Source organism: Carcharhinus amblyrhynchos, chromosome 8 (genome assembly GCF_965287045.1).
Source record: "Carcharhinus amblyrhynchos chromosome 8, sCarAmb.v2.hapA, whole genome shotgun sequence".
Classification (NCBI taxonomy): domain Eukaryota; kingdom Metazoa; phylum Chordata; class Chondrichthyes; order Carcharhiniformes; family Carcharhinidae; genus Carcharhinus; species Carcharhinus amblyrhynchos.
The window spans coordinates 7,906,895-7,928,282 of record NC_137331.1 but is presented as its reverse complement, the minus strand read 5'-3'; the positions used below and the strand labels follow the sequence as shown (position 1 = coordinate 7,928,282).

The window sequence follows — 21,388 nt, the reverse complement described above, 5'->3', positions numbered from 1 at the left end:
TCCAAAGTTATTAAAGAATCTGCTTCCACTACCTTTTCAAGCAGAGCATTTCAGATCAGAACACCTCACTGCGTAAAAAAAAACTCCACATCTCATCTCTTGACTCTTTTGTCAAAGTGACCTTAAATCTGTGACAAATCACACTCAAATATTGCAGCGCTTTTAACAGAGGATTTGTACAGATGGAAGACAGATCTCTCGTGAAACAGTAGTAAAGCAAATTGTCACTAGTCAGCCACAATCACTGGGTGCCATGCAGTGAGCTGAGAAGTTTCAGCAGAAATACAGACGTGAATTTCAGGCATTGAGGCATCAGCCATTATGAGTATTGACCAGTCCAGTGAATCGAGTGATCCAAATCCAGGTTGATATACAAAACGCTCAATTCCATTGGGTTGCTAGTCTTGAAAACACCATTAGTTCAGACCTTCTGCATCTTGGTAATAAGTGAAAAGATTTGGCTACTTGACAAATCAGACGGTGGTTTGTATTTAAAAGTCAACATCGAGCTGGAACAGCTGAACACAAAGAGTAGTTGAGGTGAATAACATGATGCGTTTAAGAGAAAGTTAGATGAGTGTATGCGGAAGAAAGGAATAGCAACTTATGTGGATTGGGTGAGAAGAAGAGAGGTGTGAAGAGGCTCAAGTGGAACATTAATGCCACCAGAGAACAGTTGGGCCAAATGGCCTGTCTGCTGCTATACATTCAATGTCATTCTAATTATCTATTAAAGGATGTTACTATTTTTGAGATGTGACAGTTTTGTTTTGGCAGAGGCAATTACTCTTATTGATTAGACTAAGTAGATTATCTACCCCTTTTTCCTTAGGCCCTGACATGCTGTGGATCCTTCTTTGCTGTACCAGAATTATCTCAACAGGTAAATAGCAGTGATCTGCCATCACCTGTTTCTGTTTCATCAAATGCTCAAAATTAATTTTCCATCATTTCTAAATTGGTTACTTTTTTTAAAATTCACTACTCCCCACCCCATCAATTTCTGTGACAATCAATCATGGATAATCATTCACATATCTGATTCCTCCATGGTCTAGGAGCAAGCCTGAATACACACCTTCCCATTCTTGAATGGCTAGAATATCAATGTTTGCACTTGGATTGGGATGAAGTGCAATTTCTCCATGGAATAGAATCATAGAATCTGTACAGTGCAGAAGGAGGCCATTTAGCCCATTGAGTCTGCACCGACCATAATCCCACCCAGGCCCTATCTCCATAACCCCATGCATTTACCCTAGCTAGTCCCCCTGATACTAAGTGGCAATTTTGCATGGCCAATCCACCTAACCCCCACAACTTTGGACTGTGGGAGGAAACCGGCGCACCCAGAGGAAACTCACTCAGACACGGAGAGAATGTGCAAACCCCCCATAGACAGTGACCCAAGCCGGGAATCGAACCTGGATCCCTGGCGCCGTGAGGCAGCAGTGCTCACCACTGTGTCACAGTGCTACTTATATGGTGATCGCTGATTGCGCAAAGGAGACAAACAAAGCCTGGTGTTCCATACTGCTTCCTAGGGACAACAGCTACAGAATCCATGCACTGTTAATTCTCTCTCTCTCATAATTGATCCTGTTTGATTTCCTGCAAGTTATCATCTCAGCTCAATTGGACTCCCATCTATGAATTAGAGGGGCAAGTCTACTTTCAGATTAGACTATTTCAATGCTCTCCTGGCTGACTGCTGATCTTCCACCTGACCAAAAACAGTTGATTCAAAACACCTCGATTTAAATTCTTCATTCTTGTGTTTAAATTATTCTGTGGCTTGCCCCTCCCTATCTCTGTCATCTCCTCCATTCCTACAGCCATCTGAGAGAGAATCCAATCCTGGCCTTCTGCTATTTCCTTCACCCTACCATTGGCTGGTTGGGACATTAAATGCATAATCAGCACTAAAACACAGATTTAAGATAATTGGCAAAAGAACCAGAGGGGAGATGAGATTTTTCTTTTCTGCAGCAAGTTGTTATGATCACGCCTGAAAGGGTACTGGAAGCAGTTACTTTCAAAGGGGGAATTGAATACATTCTTAAATGGAAAAAAATGTACAGCCATGTGGAGGGAGCAGGGAGTCAAACTGATAGAATTAGCTCTTTGAAAGAGCTAATAAAGGCACAATGGACCAAATGCTCTACGCCGTGCTTTCTGATTCTCTGCTCCCCACAGATCAACCGGAGCTCAAAGAGTAATGGTTACCATGGAAACAGTTACATGGTTACCAAAGATCAACATAACTCATCCACATCTGGCATGCCTTTATTGCCATTGCCCCAGAGCTTTCTGAATCAAACACAAAATAACCCGGCTGCAGGATTAGCTGCAATTGGAACTGTCACATGATCGATACCGGCAATAAAAATTCTGCAATGGGAAATGCATCTTCCTTTTAATAACACGACAAAATAAATCTGTTTAAGATTTCCTCTTTCTTATGCACCATTGAACACTTGCCAAGAGAGTGCCATCACTACTTGAGGTATTATCTTGCAAGCACAGATTCAAGAATGAAATACGTTAGCTGCACCCACCGTATGTCGAATCGCCTCACTCCTCATTTGTTCTCGTTGTGAGGATGATGACTTACCCTTTTCTTATAGAAGACAAATCAGACAGTCAGATCTCTTAAATGGACTTGCTTTTGATGCCACGTGACCCTGGCTGTTATTCTCCCACTTCTGTCAGCTCCTGCAGGTTCCTCTGCATTTTTATTCTTTCATTTGGGTCACTCCATTTACAGCGTCACCATCTTAGCTCTATCCTTCCAACTGATCTTGTCTGAGCTGGAGCCCTTTCCCAAACTCTCATACTTGGTGTATTAGTATTCTAATATACCTATGCTCTGCCTGCAGCAATCCTCTTTTTAAAAAATTGAGAACTTACATTTGTACATGATCTTCAGTGCCCCAAAGTGCTTTGTAGCTAATTTTAGCCACATAGGAAATGCTAACACTGAATTGAACATAGGCAGGTCTCACAATTAATACAGAGGTAATGAGATCATCTATTTTCCTGATGTTGCTTGAGAACTGAGGTGCAGAAGGATCTAGGAGTGCAAGTACATAGTTTGTTGAAAGCGGCGTCACAGATAGACAGTGGAGAAGACACATTGATCTTCATCGATCAGGGCATTATATATAGGAACTGGGGCATTATGATATAGTTGTATAAGTCATTGGTGAGGCTGCACTCGGAGTGTTGTGTACAATTTTAATCACCCTGTTATAGGAAAGATATTGATAAATTGGAAAGAGTGTAAAGAAGATTTACGAGGATGTTGCCAGGACTAGTGGGTCTGAGCTTTTTAGGGAGAGGTTGGCCAGGCTAAGACTTTATTTCTTGGAACATGGGAGAATCAGGGGTGACCTTATTGAGGTGCATAAAATCATGAAAGTCACAGATAGGATGAACACTCAGTCTTTTTCCCAGGGTAGGGGAATTGAAAGCTAGAAGGCATAGGTTTAAAGTGAGAGGGGAAATATTTAAAAGGTATCTGAGGGGCAACTTCTTCACGCAGAGGGTGGTGCATAGATGGAATGAGCTGCCAGAGAAGATGGTTAAAGGCAGGCTCGATACCAACATTTAAAAAGCATTTAGATAAGTACATGGAGGGGAAAGGATTAGAGGGCCAAAAGTGGGCAATTGGGACCAGCTGGGAGGGCACCATGGTCAGCATGGACCGGCTGGCCTGAAGGGCCTGTTTCTCTGCTGAATTGCTTGAAAACTCTAATTGCGCATTGGTCAGGACATCAGTGAGAATTTCCCTGCTTGTGTTGAAATAGTGCAATGGAATTTTTTATATCCATCTGAGACTTCATTTAATTGTTCATCCAAAAGACAGCAGCCTTGACAGTGCAGCACTCCCTCCACACCAGACTCCAGAGTGGGACTTAAACTCACAAGCTGCTGACTCAGAGTCAATGATTTTGCTGCTGAGCCAAAGGATGACATCTTACAATGGGACACCATGTCTCTGCATTTCTACCAGTAGTTCACTATTGCTTCCAGTAAAAATGCACAGCCACAGGTTTTTATTTCGCATGCCCAGTACACTTCAATTATCTGCCTCAGTGTAAGGATGTAGTCTGTGTGTGGTAGGGTGGCCTCTTTAAGGAGCAGTTGTTTGTGGATCACATGACTCACCTGGGGCCTATCAGAAAGAAGCATGCAACCCTTCACCTATTGGGTGTTAGGCCCAGGTCCTGGTAGGAGGGAACCTTCAGTATGAGCTCAGCAGTCATTAAGACTAAACCTGTACTTACACTGAGCTGGTTTGTTTATAGTTTAACTATCCTTCAGTAGATCACCATTGTGGTTCAAAGCTTCCTCATTGAGAAAGCTCATATTGGTGATGAGAATAAACTGGCCTACAGTTACTAAGATGTCAACATCTGGAGGGGAAGAGTGGAATCCCTGTAAAATCTGCAAGGAAGGTAAAATGTTGTGCCAGGAAAATAGATCTGTTTGATCCGGAGGTTGAAAGTTGGTGCCAGTACATCAAAAAATATCAGTACTTTTTTGCAGCCAAACAACTGCTGAAGAAAAAGAGAAAATTATGTTACTCATGCTTTGTGGTCCTCATACATATGACTTCGTGAGATGACATATATCTCCGGAGACACCAGATACAAAATCCTACAACCAGCTAATTGCACTAGTAGGTGACAAGGTCTCACATTGCAGACTGCTATGTAAAGTTAAAGTGATTGCAGGTAATGTTTTGAGATGGATAAAACCTGGTTTGCAGACAGGAAGCAAAGAGTTGGCATAAATGGGTTTTCTTTTGCTGATTGGCAGTCAGTAACTGGTAGGGTACTGCAGGATTCTGTGCTAGGACCCCAACTGTTCACATTATATATTAATGACATAGACAAGGGAATTAAATGTATTATCTCCAAATTTGCAGATGATACAAAGTTGGGTGAGCTGTGAGAAGAATGCAGAAATGCTTCAGTGTGATTTGGACATGTTGAGTGAGTGGGCAGATGCAGTATAATATGGATAAATGTGAGGTTATCCACTTCAGTAGCAAAAATAGAGAGGCAGATTATTTATATGGGTATAAATCTAGAGAAGTGGACACCCAGCGAGACCTTTGTATCTTCGTGCATCAGTTGCTGAAAGTAAGAAGGTACAGTAGGTAATAAAGAAGGCAAATGGTAGGTTGGCTTTCACAGTGAGAGGATTTGAGTATTGAAATAGGGATGTTTTACTGCAATTGTATAGAGCATTGGTGAGGTTACATTGTGTTCAGTTTTGGTGTCCTTATCTGAGGAGGGATGTTCTTGCTATAGAGAGAGTGCAGCAAAGATTCCCCAGGCTGATTCCTGGGATGAGAGGAGAGACTAAGTCAGTTAGGATTATATTCACAGGAGTTTAGAAGAGTGAAAGAGAATCTCAAAGAAACTTTGAAAATTCTAACAGGATTACACAGGGTAAATTCAGAAAGAATGTTCCCAGTGGTGGGGAAGTCCAGATCCAGGGGTTGTAGTTTGAGGGTCACCTTTTCGGACTGATGTGAGGAAAAATCTCTTCACACAGAGAGTGTTAAATCTATGGAATTCACTGCCAGAGAAAGTAGTTGATGACAAAAAAATGTGTAATTTCTAGAAGGAATTAGATATAGCTCTTGGAGCTAAAAAGATGAAGGGATACGGGGGGGAAAGTGGGATCAGGGTATTGAATTTGATGGTCAGCTATGATCAGAATGATTAATGGAGCAGGCTCAAAGGGCCAGATGGCCTCTTCTCCCTGGAGAGATGAAGGTTGAGAGGCGACCTGATAGAGGTTTATAAAATGTTGAGAGGAATAGATAGGGTGGATTCTTGGAGGCTATTTCCCAGGGCTGAAATGGTCGCTGTGAGAGGACACAGGTTTAAGGTGCTGGGGAGCAAGTACAGAGGAGATGTTAGGGGTAAGTTTTTCACTCAGAGGGTGGTGAGTGAGTAGAATCGGCTGCCGTCTGTGGTGGTAGAGGCGAACTCGCTGGGGTCTTTTAAAAGACTTCTGGATGAGTACATGGGACCTAATGGGATTGGGAGTTACAGATAGTTCTATGGCTTGGTAGGTATGGATATGATCGGCGCAACTTGTGGGCCGAAGGGCCTGTTTGTGCTGTAGCGTTCTATGTACTCCTGCTTCTATTTTCTATGCATGTTTCTATGTATAATCCAAACAAAGGACTAGCCGTGAGCCTTATCTATGTGATGAAAAGTTAGGAATGGTAATCACAGGTCGTTAAAATGTGGCAGTCAGGTACGTAGAATGTTCTAATGTTCTTTAGGGAAAGAAATCTGCCGTTCTTACCTGGTCTGACTTATATGTGACTCTAAATCTAATGTGGTAGACTCTGAAATGAAATGGTAGACAACTTAGGATGGGCAATAAATGCTGGGCCCAGCCAGCAATGCCCACATCCTGTAAAATAAATTTTAAAAAACATAGCAATAGGCTATTTAGCCCCTGAAGTGTAGTTTGCCATTCAGCATGATCAGCTTGACCTCCAAGCTAACTCCATAAACCCACCCTACCCCATATCCCTTAATACCTCTGCATCGCAAAATTCCATCAATCTCAGATTTAAAATTTATCATTGACCTATCATTGCTTGTATTTGCAGAAAAGAGGTACAAAAAGGCTAATGAAATCTTAGCGTTTATAAGTAGCAAAGTAAAATTTAAAGGGGAAAAAGTTTTGCAATCTCTCTACTAGGTCCTGGGTTCGATTCCCAGCTCAGGTCACTGTTTGTGTGGAGTTTGTACAGTCTCCTCGTGTCTGCGTGGGTTTTCTCCACGTACTCCGGTTTCCTCCCACAGTCCAAAGATGTGCAGGTTAGGTTGATTGGCCATGCTAAGAAATTGCTCTTTAGTGTCCAGGGATGAGTAAGTTAGAGGGATTAGTGGGTATAATATGTAGGGATATGGGGGTAGCGCCTGGGTGGGAGTGTGTTCGGTGCAGACTCGATGGGCCGAAGGGCCTCTTTCTGCACTGTAATGTTCTATGATTCTCTATGAAGTCCTTACAACACCTCATCTGGAGCACTATCTGCAGTTCTGGACATTGTATCCCAGAGATGATTTATTAGTTTTAAAAAGAATTGCAGCACAGATTCACTAGAATATTATCAGGGCTCCAAGAGTTAAATAATGAAGAGAGATTACATAAACAAGGCTTGTATTTTCTGGAATCTGAAAGGTTGGTTGATTGATGCTCTAAGGATGTTGAAAGGAACTGGCAGGGTGAATAGAAAGAATCTTTTCCTGCAAGTGAGAGGCTCTAGGACAAGGGAACCTAATCTTGAAATCAGAACCCAGATCATTCAGGAGATTATAAAAAGTACTTCTTCATGCAAAGGCTGATCAAAGTATGGTGCACATTCTCCTGCATAACAGCAAATGATCATTTCAATAATAAATTTTAAATCTGAGGTTGATAAATTATTGCTGGTCAAGGATATGTAAGGGTACGGAGCCAAGGCAGGTAAGTTGAGTTAAGATATGTATCAACCATGATTTTGTTGAATAGTGAACAGGCTTGAGGAGCTGTGATGGCTTATTCCTGTTCCAGCGTTTCCTAACTCAGCCACCTCCTCCAGCTCTGCAGCCCGCTGAGAACTTTGCACTTCTTCATTCTTTGCATCTCATGTAATTTCCTCCAGTTCTGGAATTCTCTCCCTAACCCTCTCTGCCTCTCTATTTGCTGTAAGACCTCCTTCTTTGACCAAGGTTTTTGTCACCTGTTCTCATGCGGCTCAGGGGAATTTTGTTTTCCGATAATATTCCTGTGAAGCACCCCAGGATGTTTTACTGCATTAAAGCTGCTACCTGAATGCACATTGTTGATTCCTCTCACAAGAAGCCTTTCATAGATTGGGACTTTTATTGGATTGTTTTGCTCTCCATTTGAACACATTCTATCATTATTATTCTGTAATGTTATCATGCCCCAGTTTCCTTTTTATTGCCGCATAATTTATTGAACATTTTTCCCATATTTTCTGACAAGTCATAATTACTGTTTTCATTTGGTTCTGATAATGAAAGATAACAAAATATTCCTTGGTTCCACTTAATTGACTTTGCTAATCTAAAACAATATCACAAACCATTATGGAGAGTTATTGCCTCTGCAGTGTCTCAGTCAAGTGCTGATCTGAGCTTTTCATAAATGTAAGATTTATTGCTCTCATTAATACTCCATTTTGTTGCTTTTATTATATTTTTGCCTCGCACTCTAGATACCCTAATTAACACCTAATGAAGATCTTTACATCTCAATTTACAGTTATCAAAACAAGGGATTTCTGGACTGTAATCCATCACTGAAAGTAATGTCCATGTGAACCTAGGGAAAGGCCGAGTGCACATTGAACTAGTAGGAGTGCAGCAAACGTTCACTGCTTTACAAACAAGCAGAGGCCTTTCCTCCATCACATCAGCTGCAAAATCATTGAGCTATTGATACCACTGTACAAATTTTTGAATGGAATGTAATGACTTACAATAAGCACATGAAAACTGCTACAGAATCATTCTTTCATTTCCACCATTACATGATTGATAATGAACTAATTTTATGCAAACACATTATGACAGAATAAAACTGATTTAATAATATTAATGCCTAAAGTAGTTCGTAACGCTCAATAACCATTTCAAGATAATTGATGAATGTGAGCACAATTCTATCCAAGATTGAGATATCTCTTGTCTCAGGGTAAAATAAATGTCAGCAGCAGTCATCTTCAGTTGCAGTACAACCAGGGGTGGTAATGAACAGATCCATCAACCTGTGGTGTCATAGTGAGCTTGGCTTCCAAGAACCCTGACACTCAATCTGCCTTGTTTAAAGCCCTCAGAGGTAGAAGTGTGCTGCTCCACAAACCTTTAAATATTTCTTGTCAATATAACTTGATGTGAAACCATCCTTCTGGGGGGGAAAAGAAACAATTGTATTAGACAGGGTAGAGTGTGTCTTACATCACCTTAGCTTGTTTGACACACCAGAGTAGTGATTCTTCCCTTAATCTGTATATCTGCCAGGATTATATAATGAAGCAGGCAGAAATTTTACTGGAGACCCAGGAACTCAGTATTTTTATCTTCTGTTCCATTTAGTCACTATTTTTCATGTGTTGAATTTGTTGATGAAAGGTAGCCTACAAATCTTAAGTTACTGATTATTTGATGGAGATTAGCCACAGTTTGGTCTATTAAGGTGCTGCTATGTGGGATAGGAGCATTCTCTATTTCGTTTGCTAACAATTCTCAATATTCTCTTCAACCTCTCTGCTGCCCCATTACTGACAGACTATTGGTCTGACACTCATTCCTCAACATGCCATAACTTCCTCCAGCTAAACAGTGGGCTAGACACTTTGGTTCCACTGCAACCTCCCTCTCCAGCAATCAAATTCATTTTTTCGATTTATTATTGTCACACGGATTGGAATACAGTGAAAAGTATTGCTTCTTGCATGCTATACAGACAAAGTGTATCGTTCATAGAGAAGGAAATGACAGGGTGCAGAATGTAGTGTTACAGTCATAGCTAGGTTGTAGAGAAAGATCAAGTTAATGCGAGGTAGGTCCATTCAATAGTCTGATGGCAGTAGGGAAGAAGCTGTTCTTGAGTTGGTTGGTAAGTGACCTCAGACTTTTTTATCTTTTTCCTGCAGAAGAAGGTGGAAGGGAGTATGTCCGAGGTGTGTGAAGTCCTTAATTATGTTGGATGCTCTTCCAAGGCAATGGGAGTGGGTGGGAGGCTGGTTTGCATGATGGATTGGGCTAAATTCACGACTTTTTGTAGTTCCTTGCAGTCTTGGACAGAGCAGGAGCCATATAAAGCTGTGACACAATCAGAAAGAATGCTTTCTATGGTGCATCTGTAAAATGCCCCTTCGGTGGCTGTAGGCTAAGCCCTCTACATTTTGGAAGGCCCAAAGAGGCTTACAGGGAAGGTCAGGAATTAGTCATGCTATGACCTGGCTTAATTTGCAGCCATTTTGCAACCAGATGGGTCATGATTTCTGACCCCAAAGTATTCTTGGACACTATTTTTAAAAATGGTCATGACTGTCCTGAAAAACATACAAAAAGTATTTCCCTAATTCTCAGAGAGGATGAATTCTCTCAGATTGCACTGCTGACTGCAGTTGGCTGAATTATCTTAAAGAATCATTGTGCAGTATTGAAAGATGGCGTTATGGCTTCTTGCACTCCAGATTTAGATGTTCTGGAAGTTGAGTGTGTTCTGAGAGGAAAAGGACAGAGACTTTTGTGCAGGAACACCTAAATTTAACTCATTCATTGGATAGTGTGAAAGGAATGATAATATTGCCCCTGTGCAGGGAGCATCACTGAAGAGGCTATCACTGCTGGGGCCATCAGTTCTGCAACCTTTGGTGCAGGGAACATCAATGCAAGGATCAGTGGTAGTGGAACCACCAGTGCGAAGACGAGTGGTGTGGGGAGCACCAGTATGGGAATACCAGTGCAGAGACAAGTGGTGAGGGAACCACCTTTGTGGGAATCATTGGTACAAAGACCAGTGGTGCCAGGACATTAGCAGTGGAACCATGTTTTAACAAAATACTGCCATTCGGGAACTTTCTTATCATTATTTTGAGTAGACATGCATGAGCAAAATGACGGCAGTTGCTGAGGAGCCAAAAGTAAAATGTGCTTTGACAATTTATCTTTTATCCATTTTACAGCCAGAACAACCTGGTGCTCAACCAGTGGAGTCATTACTTGACCTGGACTTTGATCCCTTCAAACCAGACCAGTCAACTCCAATAACACAAAGTCAATCACCACATGCTCAGGTCTGTACCACAGAGTTTTCTGCTTATCTTATTAGATAAGTTCATCTTATTGGAGAGTTCATGAAGAACTACCAATATTGTATTTAATTGGGTTTTGAAGTGGGTGGGGGTTGTAGGAGTTTTGGTCAGGAAGCTTAGAAGTCCACTTGATGCCTGGCTCCCAAAAGGGCAGTAAGTATTCTGGAGCTGGCCACGGGAGGGAGACTGCAGCTGTTTGCGGCAATGTGGCGAGGGAGTTAATGAAAAAAAAACCAACATCCTTTGCATGTGTAAGATAGAGCCCTGTCCCCTTCTTCCAAGTGTCTTGCTCATGCTCAAAAGCGCAAGTTAAATGTGGAGCATGATGGGTAGGTAGCCAGATTTGAAGGCATTGCTGGCCTCCTCCAAACCCCTTCCTTGCACCCACCACCCCTCCCCACCATCACCACCACCAAATGTAGTTTCCTTCTCTGAAAGGTGACTTTGGAAAGGAAATGATACATGTACTTGGAAAGGAAAAACATAATGAGAGGGGTTATAGGGAAAAGGTGGTAGGGATAGGACCAACTGGATGATTCCTTCTGTTCTATAAAGGATTTACCAGTGACATCCCAGGATAGCAAGTTTAGTTGGCAGCTATATCTATGTGGGTGGCTGGGTCTTTTTGCCAATTTTAGTCTATCTGTTTGACAGACAGCTCTGTAGCCAGAGGTTTCTAAGCTTTTTTGTAAGAAGAATGGGCTCAGCTTCAAATTTGGTCTGAAGCCACGAGAGAGACTAAAATCGATCATTTCCTGTGCCTTGTGCAAAACACCTTAAAGTGACAGAATGCTGCTACCCATCAAAGGCACATTGGAAAGATTTACATGTTGATAATCAACCTGTTGGCCATATTATGAGCACGCTTTCTTTGACCATCAAATAGTGGACTCAAACCCTTGAGAATCTGGCTCAGAGATAGAAATGCTATCTCAACACCTCCATCAGAGACTAGATTATATAGCGTGGTGGTAATGCTTCACTATCACATTAAAGTGAGTAATTCAAAAATTAATTTTACATTAAATCACAATGCAGGTGAAGCATTTGCTCACTTGCCACTTTGAGTACAGTCTAAACTATAATGACAGTTCTCTAAATAAACTCTGTATTGAGCAATGTACATTGACATATTTAATGTTCAATATATTTATTTGGCAACCTCTGCTTCTGTCTGATAAAATGGCTATTTACAATCTCATAGACACTGGAAGTTACGTGGCAGTGTGTGAATATTCCATACATACAGTGGCAAAGATTCTCCATTTGATCTTTAGGACCTGATTTAATAATGGGCAGACAAAGTAATTAGGCTATTAATAGGGAATAAAAGGCCCACGTGGGATTGATTTTTCATCTTAAACCAAGTAGTAGATTAGATTGGTCGACACAACAGTAATTTATCTGTTGCTTCCTACTGACGAAGTTTCAAAATTATAGGCAGAATTTTATTAATCAGACAATGGCCTGAAATCACCCAATAAAGCAAGTCACCAGCAGCAATTCCCCTTCAATTTTACAGGCCACACAACAGACTTGTGTGCAAAATTTTAGCTCATGGACTTAAGAAGGAAGGTGAGCGCTGGATAAAAAACTGGTTGAATGACAGGAAACAAAGTAGTGATAAATAGTGACTTTTCAGATTGAAGGAATGTTTGTAATACAGTTCCTCAGGAATCATTCACAAGAATGATTCCAGGGATAAAAAAAATTGTAGCTATGATTGGAGAGCCTGGGTCTGTTTTATTTAGAGAAAAGAAGATTGAGAGGAGACTTTATTGAGGTAGTCAAGATGCTGAAGGGTATGGACAGTGCAGACAGTGAGAATTTATTCCTTCTCAGGAGTACATCCAGAACTGGAGGGCAAATATTCAAATTAATAGGCAAAAGGAGTAGAAGTGATATGAGAAAAAATGTTTCCAGGGGGAGGTTGGAGTCTAGAACAAGCTACCTGAGAGCATAGTTGTGGCAGTTTCGATAGAAGTATTCAAAATGGAATTGGATCACTATCGGAAAATAAATAATGTGCAAATTTACAGGGGTAAGATAGGGGAGTGGGATTAGGTAGAATTGTCTTTCAGTGAGCAAGTGCAGATTCGATAGGCCAAATGGTCCCCTGCAGTGTAAAGATTCTGTGATTCTATCATTGGGTCAAAATCCTCCAGCTCCCTTCCGAACAGCATTGTGGGGGTTGGGCAATAACTGCTGGCCTCACCAGTGACGTCCACATCCCATGAAAGAAATTTTAAAATGCCTGTCTAATAAGGCTCCTGGCTATTTCACTGACCCACATTAGCAGTGAATCCACCAACACCTTACCCTAAACCCTTACTGGCCTTGCCCTGTCCTATCTCCATAACTGCTTCTTAACCTGTAGTCTTCCTGACTCTGTGAGCTCTCCATCCCCTTGACACCTTACTCAATCCACCTCCCTTCATCCCACCGTTGGTGGCCGTGCCTTTTACCATTAAGTCTTAAGCTGTGGAATTTGCTCCCTAAATTCCTCCACCTCCCTGTTCATCTTTAAGACCCTTCTGAAAAACCAGCTCTTTGATGAAGATTTTGGTTACCCTTCCTCTTGAGATCAGCTTTGATTACTTCTTCGCAAACCCATATTGGGGCATTATTCATCAGTAGAGTGTGATACAAGTGAAGTTGTTATTGTATTCTAGAGGGACATTGATTTCACGCCAAAAATGGCAAATAACAATGCATTTGTCTGATAGCTGGAAAAACAGTCCTATTGATTTAATGTAACAATGCTTCTATCCTTTTTTAATCCACGTTCAGACTCTGCCTTGGGATCTGTGGGAGGTAGGTATACCTTACCTTCCATTTGAAATTGGCCTCGTTTTCAGAATTTCACACGGTCTTACTTGTTAGCTGTCTTTTAAAGACTCAACTGGTTATTCATTGCAAGACTGGACAGCAAGCATCATTTTACTCTTTGCGTTTAGTTAGATGCAAACGGTTGTCAGGTTGAGAAATGTAACAGTTTCGCGTAGCCAGTGAGCAAAAATGTGGAATTCCGTGGACCCTCTGATAACCAGGACAGGCATTTAACACAGAGGATCAGTCAGCACATTCTATTTGGCTGCTGGAAGGCTGTAAACTAATGGGTTAATTCAAGAGGCTGCAATGACGTTGATATATTTTAAAAGTTGTTGTGGTTTAATATCTGTTCAACATGCCCTCAACTACGGCTTATCCTTTGATATAAGTTGGAAAATACACAACAACCAAAAACCACTCGGAAATAAACTGAGTTCCATTTTGAAAAGTAAGAGTAGAAAAGCACGGAGTATTCAGGGGGTGGAGGGGGTCAGGGCAATTCTACCAACAAAATTCTAAGCGTTGAATTAAAAACTGGAGTAAATCACGCTGGTTTTTTTCCGGCGGGAGTTTCAAAAAGAGCCTCCCGCACTCTGCACTGCAAAGTGCACTTGGGTAAATCACTTCAGAAAGCTGTGGATGGGGCCTGTTCCCACCGCAGAGGCCGGCATCATAACGCTCAGCGGGTCACTGCGCATGTGCCAATCTGTCAGTGCCAATATTGGTGCATGTGCATTGGCCCATGTGTGCCGGTCTCCTAATTGCTGGCCAGCCTGAACATTGGCCAGCCCCACATCAGCGAACTTGTGACCACCCCTCCACCAGCACCACCACCGCCCCCCACCCCCCAAACAGCCCGATTGCTGGCCCTCTGAATATCCCTTGACACCGCCGTCCCCAGCTTCCACAGCTCCGATCTCTGGATCACTGCCTCACTCTGTCACTCAATCCGAAGTGACAGCGGAACCACTCAACCTCACAGATTGGCCCTGCCCCAGTCACGCTGCCCTTTGGTACAGCCCCTTGCCTGATGGGCAGTGGCAGTTTGCCTCTTGGGCAGTGCCAGGGGACCAGGCTGGCACTGCCAAGGTGGCAAAGCCTATTGCCTGGGAGGCCTAGATTGCACCCCCCCCCCCCCCCCCTTCACTCCAGCATGGTTGGGCCCCAGCTACCTGCAAATGGAGAGGTATAGTAAATCTTGCTGGAGTGAAATACTCCTGGTGGGGGGTGGGAGAGAGGCTAGCAGGCCTGGAGACTTCAGTCCCGGGCATGCTAATGATATTTAAATCACATTTAAATTAGGGTCTGCATATATTATGCAGCTCCACACCAATTTCCTGTGTGGAGCTGATGGCACCAGAAATCCAGTGTTGGCCAATGCATAGAGGCCATGGCAGCCAGTGGGGAACCCGCAAAATGGCCTCCTATTAGAGTCTCCCTGCCCCACTGCACTACAAAAGCAGCGCAGCAGGCTGTCAGAATATCCCCCAGACTTTAGGAACCTGTCAAATTGCATTGCAATTGAATAATTCTGCATTGCATTTAATATTGAAAATAGCTTGAACTGTGAGATATGACCACAGGGTGAGATAACTGTGAAAGAGCACAGTATATGGTAAGCTGCAGAATAGACACTCGGTGCTTTTTTAATCACTCATTTTTGTTTATTTCAAGGCAAGCGCAGAACTGGTTCAGCCTGTGAGTAGTTCTCCTCATTTTCTCATCATGTAAAGTGTCCTAAAGATAAATTCTCTCGAATCTCTAAGCGCACTTCTTATAGGTTTCTCTCTTACGGTGCAACTATTTTACACCAATTCAATTTTATGTTTTCATCTTTGCTGAAATTTACTTAGCTTTTATTAAGGTAAATTTGTGTCTATTTACTGCATATTTTTTGTTTAATTTATTTCCAATTATGGGGAGAAGGGAGAATCTGCCATTAGGCGTCCCAGGATTGAAATGGGACTTAAGTGGGGCATTGACTGGGAAACTGTGAACCCATAGCATCTGCTTTTGTAACCTAAACTCCATATAAACATTTGACCCCAGAATCCTGTGAGATATATTTGCCAGTATATAATTCTAGGATGTCTATCATATGTTTTTATATCATTTACATTAACTTATTTTATTGTGTGGAGAAATCTGTTTTTTCTTTGCTCTTTTATCTTCATCTCTGCTTCTATTATCTTTTATATCTGTCTTCACTCATTTTCTGTCTAAAGCCCGACTCTTCACAAAGTCTCTTCTCTCTCTATAACCCGGCCTTGGAGGAGGAGAGCACAGATGCTGATGCACCAAGTGATGTTACTACAGCAACATCTGAAATGGCGGCCAGCCTGAACTGTATGCAGCAGTGGGGATTAACCGATATTGGCCCGCTCACTAGCAGTAAGGAAGAAGCTCTAGATGGTTCTCACGACGAAGCCCAGCCATGTGCTCAGGAACAAGAGACTGCAGAGAGCTGTACTGCCCGATCAGCTGATAGCATTGCGAACCCTGTGTATCAGGCTGAGGAAGAGGAACAGGGTTCAGACAATGCAATGAATTGGCAGGAGTATCCATTAGACGAACAGGTAGACACTGAAGCCATGGAGAGCAGGAGTTGGCAGTTAAATATGTGTGTGGAACAAGAGCGTGACTCCAAATTTTGTATAGATCAGAAGGCATCCTTGGCTCCTAGTGTATCCCAGGACGGAGGCATAGAAATGAGTGAAGAGGAAAGTCTGAGCAAATTAGGACAGATAAGTAATGAAGATAATTTTGAACATTGTGATTCAGAATCACATCTGAAACAAGAGGTAGTAGAGAATGCAGGTAAGATTAATGAGACTGAAAGCCACACAGTTGAGGACCCTGGTGCTAGTGATGCAGAAATGGAAGAATTGAACTTGCAACAGCCCAGTGACATTCCCGGAAGCTATCAAAATGATAACACAGCTGATCACTGTATAATAGATAGAATTCCACTTAACCACAAAAGTGATGACATTCCAGATAGCCAGGAGAATGAGGACTTTCCTATTATTTGTGACAATGAGGATACTTTGAGTAACCAGGAGATAGAGGGAGTTGTTTGCAGGTATGAAGAGGATCAAATCGCGGTCCTTCAGGATGACACAGTTGGTGTTAGCTGTTCCAGTACAGACAGAACCGGCCAGTGTCAGGGTGTAGAGAACCAGTTTGAACCAATTGACACAAAAAACAATGAAACAGATAACACACCAAACACAGAAAAGGAAATTAGTCCAGCAGATGGAGCCTATACTGATATCCCAATTGTGAATCAAGCAGATATATTCCACAGAGATGTTGGTGATGACAATAGATTTGATCCTGAAAGTCTGGAGTCGGATCCCTGGAACAGAGAAAAGCATGAGATATGGCCAGAAAACTGGGAACCAACTGTTAGCGGCAATGAGTGGGGTTTCTCTAGCCTGCCAGAAGGCCTGATTAATGGATTTGACCCTTGGCCACCATTTCAGGAAGATCAAGGGGAGTTTGGTTTCCCAAATGGAGATGGAAAAGCATATTTTTGGGAAGGGTTTAATGAGAACAATACCGTTTGTCCTATACCAGATTCTGATGAATTTGGTGCCACGTGGGCTGGGAACATGATGAGTGGTTCTGGTCAGAATGAGGAAACACAATTACAACAGGACTCACGTGGGGACAATGAAATCACTAGTGAGGGAGGCCAAGCTAAAGAGATACATAGCTCCCAAATGCCCTATCCAATCGAGAACTTAAGCAACGCTAGCAACGAGAGTTCATCCAGCCCTAAAGATAATGAAACAAACTTCTCGGACCTTTCGGAGGATGAGATTGCTAATCGGAGATACGGACTGTTATACCAGGAGCTAGATGCTGAAAGAGAAGAGGTACCTTGTCAAGTGTTTAGTGTAGAAAAAAAGTTACTAGGTATGACTAAATACCATTGTAAAATATCAGCCTTAGCTTCATTATGATCCTTGATTCATTCCTTTCCTTCAATCGTCTGTTGTTCTATGTTATTCCTCCCGAAGGACATGTCATAATAAATAGCCAAAGTAATACCTGTTGTGTGTGTTATGGTGGTTGGAGTGAAAAAAGTATGTGGTTTTAACCCAATATTTCACTTCTTTCTCCATTGTTTCCAGATGCCCAGTGCTGCTTTTAATGGATTCACACAGGTAAGACAATGCACCCCAGTCCCCTTTAGAAGATGGTTTCATGCGCAGTCAGCTCAGCTCTGCTGGTAGATGTTAATAAATAAAGTTTCCAAAGTGCAGCTTTGCCTGACTGAGCACCTGGACAGACAGCAGGCACAGGAAAAGTCTGCAGATTCGTAATACTCAGTGGGGAAAAGGGAGGACTCCAGATGGGGCTGGGCTGGCCCAATCTAGTCTAACGTTCCCACTCGGAATGCAGGAGCCCTGAATTTGCCCTAAGATGTTGGGCACTTAACAACCTTTTCTTTAAAGTTTCTCCAGTCCCAGAAGAGAAAATTGGCAGCACTCTGTACATATGTTGGATTATATAGGCTGGAATTTTACTGCCCTACCCACCACGGGATTCGAAGTGGGCCAAGAGCAGACAATGGAAAAGTCCGTTGACCTAAGGTGGGATTTTATGGTTTCGGGACTAGCTAGGCCATAAAATCCCATCCATTCAGTCGCGTTTCCCAAACCTTTCCAGCCACGGAATCCTTTTGACCTCCCAAGAGTACTGTCAGAACCCCTAAGAAACATTCTTACTGTGTCGAAGAGTTAAACCACAAAACAATGACTTACTGCGCAAGAGGTAAACCATACAAAATCAAATTTATAAAATTATCTTCTACTTATATGTATAGATTTATTATAATTAAATAGTTCTCTTCAACAAATACTTAAGTCTTAACTTTTTGTCATTTTTAACGGGAGGCATGCTGTTGATGTTTTGCTCAGATGTTGCTGAACAGTCTCAACAGACACAGACTCACTCGCAAAAGAAGCAGCAAAATGCACACACACACACACACACACACACACAGTCTCTCTCTCTCTCACACACATACAAACCCTCTCTCACAGACATATACAAACACACATGATTACATATCTCTCTTTATTTCATACACAGACAGATACACACACTCCTACATACCTCCCCCTCTCTCTCACACACACACAGCTCTTTCTCTCTCACACAATGGTGGGGGGGGAGGTTTGAAGCTGGCCCGGGCATGTTTGGAGACCCAGCAATCCACTGGCCAGCAATTGGGAGGCCGGCACTGCGGAGCCATCGCTCATGCACTGATCTTGGTGCTGACAGCTCAGCGTGATGCTGCCGGCCTCTCCACTGGAATAGACCCCCACCCAGTGAATTTTAGAGTGATTCATGCTAGTGCGTTCAGCAGTGCACAGAGTGTGGGAGATTCATTTTGAAACTTCTGCTGAAAAACCAGCATGATTTACTTCAGTTTTTACGCGAATTTGACACATCGAATTTTTTTGGGAGAATCGCCCCCATTATCTGGCTGTTACTCATTACTGTTTGTGACACATTGCTGTGTGTAAATTCGCTGCTGATTTTTTTCCCTACGTTGCCACAGTGACTACATTTTGATAGTGAATGGCCAAGCAACAGGAACAGATCTACATTCGACTTACCCATGTAACTGTTTACATGCTTTTTAAAATACAAAATTGTACCTGCCTCTACTACTGCCTCTGGCAGCTTGTTCCAGACACTCACCACCCTCTTTGTGAAAAAATTGTCTCTCTGGACCCTTTTGTATCTCTCCCCTCTTACCTTAAACTTACAGTGAAGCTGCCAGTGTAGATGCAGTTTCTGTCGTGGCTGGCACTGCTGGCGTGTGCCTGTCAGCTGGTTCCAATACTAGGTTGCACCTGCGCAAGTGGTGACATCTCTCGCACAGCCGCTCTCTCCACTGTGTTCAGTCTGCCAATGTCCTGCTCAATGTGTGGCCCCCAGGCTCATAGAACACAGAAAAACTACAGCACAAGCAGGCCCTTCGGCCCACAAGTTGTGCCTATGATATCCATACCTACTCGGCTTACCTATAACACTCAATTCTATTAAGTTCCATGTATTCATCCAGAAGTCTCTTGAAAGACCCTATTGAATTGGCCTCCACCACCACCGACGGCAGCCGATTCCACTCACCCACCACCCTCTGAGTGAAAAAATTACTCCCGCTATCTCCTCTGTACCTACTCCCCAGCACCCTAAACCTGTGTCCTCTCGTAGCAACCATTCCAGCCCTGGGAAAAAGCCTCTGAGAATCCACCCGATCTATACCTCTCAACATTCTTATACACCTCTATCAGGTCACCTCTCAGCCTTCATCTCTCGAAGGAGAAAAGACCGAGCTCCCTCAACCTGTCCTCACAAGGCATGCCATCCATGGCTCTTGCCAGCCCTCTCCTGAGCCCTCACTGCCTCTTTCCCCAGCCATTGGCACACAGTCCCCAACTTTCACTGCCCTCAGCCTCTCTCCCAGCTGTCACTATAGGAACGCCACCACCAACAAGTTCCCCTCATTGCCACTTACCATCCTGACTTGGAAAACTGTATCATTGTTGCTTCACTGTCACTGAGCCAAAATCCTGGAACTTCTAATGGGTGTACCTAATATAAGTGTGCCTTTCATAACCTGTGTATTTATACCAGATGAACTGCCGGGGTTCCTGGAGGCAACTCACTACCACTTTCTCTGGGGCAGTTAGCAATGAGTTGGCACTGCCAGTCTTGCTCACATCTCATGAAAGATTAAAAAACAGTGCAGCCAACTTGCAGATGGTAAGATTCCACAAACAGCTCCAAGGATGTCTGACCAGTTGGCCTGATTTGATATTTAGATGTGAGAACTTTGGAATTAACTCCCTGCTTCTCTCTGAGTAATGCTGCAAAATCTTTTACAATAACTTGAGCAGACAGTTGGAGGGGGTTTTGGACCAGCATCTCATCCATTAAACTGCAACAATGAAGCCCTCCCTCAGTATTATGTTAAAGAATTGATCTATATTTAAACCATGAGGTTTGGCTTGAAGCTAAAGTTTGTGACTCGGATGCTATCTATTCCGACACTTCATAGTATTTCATCTTTCTTTGGAGGCCTGTTATCCCTGAATAAAGATTCGTGAGGATAGTGCAGTGCTGGAGCTTGTGCAGATAAATATTGATGGGGCTTCTGACAGATGAAAGTGTCGACCAGCTGTGCTTCTTACCCTGTTTTGCACAATCTGGTTAATCCTCTAGAGCTATTGCCTAGATTCATCTGACAGAATCACAGCCGTCATAGCTGAAATTTGGTGAGAAATGTAATCCCTCCCCCTGTATTCCTTTCCACTCCTGGTTCTCAGTTTTCCTTTTGATATCTCTGTTTTATTAAAGCTGGATGCTGGTATCACTGAGGGAGTGGTGGAGCTGTCAAACCCAAGCGTGTTTGATACTGTGGTGAGTCACAGCTCCTCCGGAGTTTTCTAATTCCATAATCTGACTTTTGGCAGCCTTGTCTTCAGACCTTATGTTCTGCTGGATGGATGCACAATGTGCCTGAAAGAACTGAATTGCAGTAATGCCTGAAACATTAGATTGTATGGTAAAGTTGATTTGGATGTAGTGATTATGCTACCAGACTAGTAATTTAAACTTCGGGCTTGAACTGGAGTTAATATCCAGTTTGAGAATTTGAATTCA

General features: G+C 42.7%; 2 protein-coding genes across 9 annotated transcripts in view; one reads left to right on the top strand and one right to left on the bottom strand.

Annotated features, from left to right (window-relative positions):
• The window catches only part of c8h7orf25 (chromosome 8 C7orf25 homolog), a 126,240-nt gene that overhangs the window by 59,190 nt on the left and 45,662 nt on the right, over window positions 1-21,388 (bottom strand). Inside the window, exon 4 of one of the 2 annotated variants that reach the window (XM_080193616.1) lies at window positions 8,216-8,955. The exons of the other annotated variant lie outside the window; for it this stretch is intronic. The gene's annotated coding sequence lies outside the window, so the exon portion shown is untranslated. Of the gene's footprint in view, window positions 1-8,215; window positions 8,956-21,388 lie in introns of those variants that run through there. 2 annotated transcript variants of the gene reach the window in all.
• Window positions 1-21,388, top strand: part of amph (amphiphysin) — a 204,037-nt gene that overhangs the window by 156,251 nt on the left and 26,398 nt on the right. For 4 of the 7 annotated variants that reach the window (XM_080193609.1, XM_080193608.1, XM_080193607.1 and 1 more), the window contains exons 12-18: window positions 833-883; window positions 10,742-10,852; window positions 13,661-13,684; window positions 15,377-15,400; window positions 15,928-17,583; window positions 17,842-17,874; window positions 21,083-21,145. In XM_080193609.1, the coding sequence (XP_080049735.1) occupies window positions 833-883; window positions 10,742-10,852; window positions 13,661-13,684; window positions 15,377-15,400; window positions 15,928-17,583; window positions 17,842-17,874; window positions 21,083-21,145 (1,962 nt within the window). The remainder of the gene's footprint in view (window positions 1-832; window positions 884-10,741; window positions 10,853-13,660; window positions 13,685-15,376; window positions 15,401-15,927; window positions 17,584-17,841; window positions 17,875-21,082; window positions 21,146-21,388) is intronic. The other 3 variants (XM_080193610.1, XM_080193606.1, XM_080193612.1) reach the window with 3 other exon arrangements.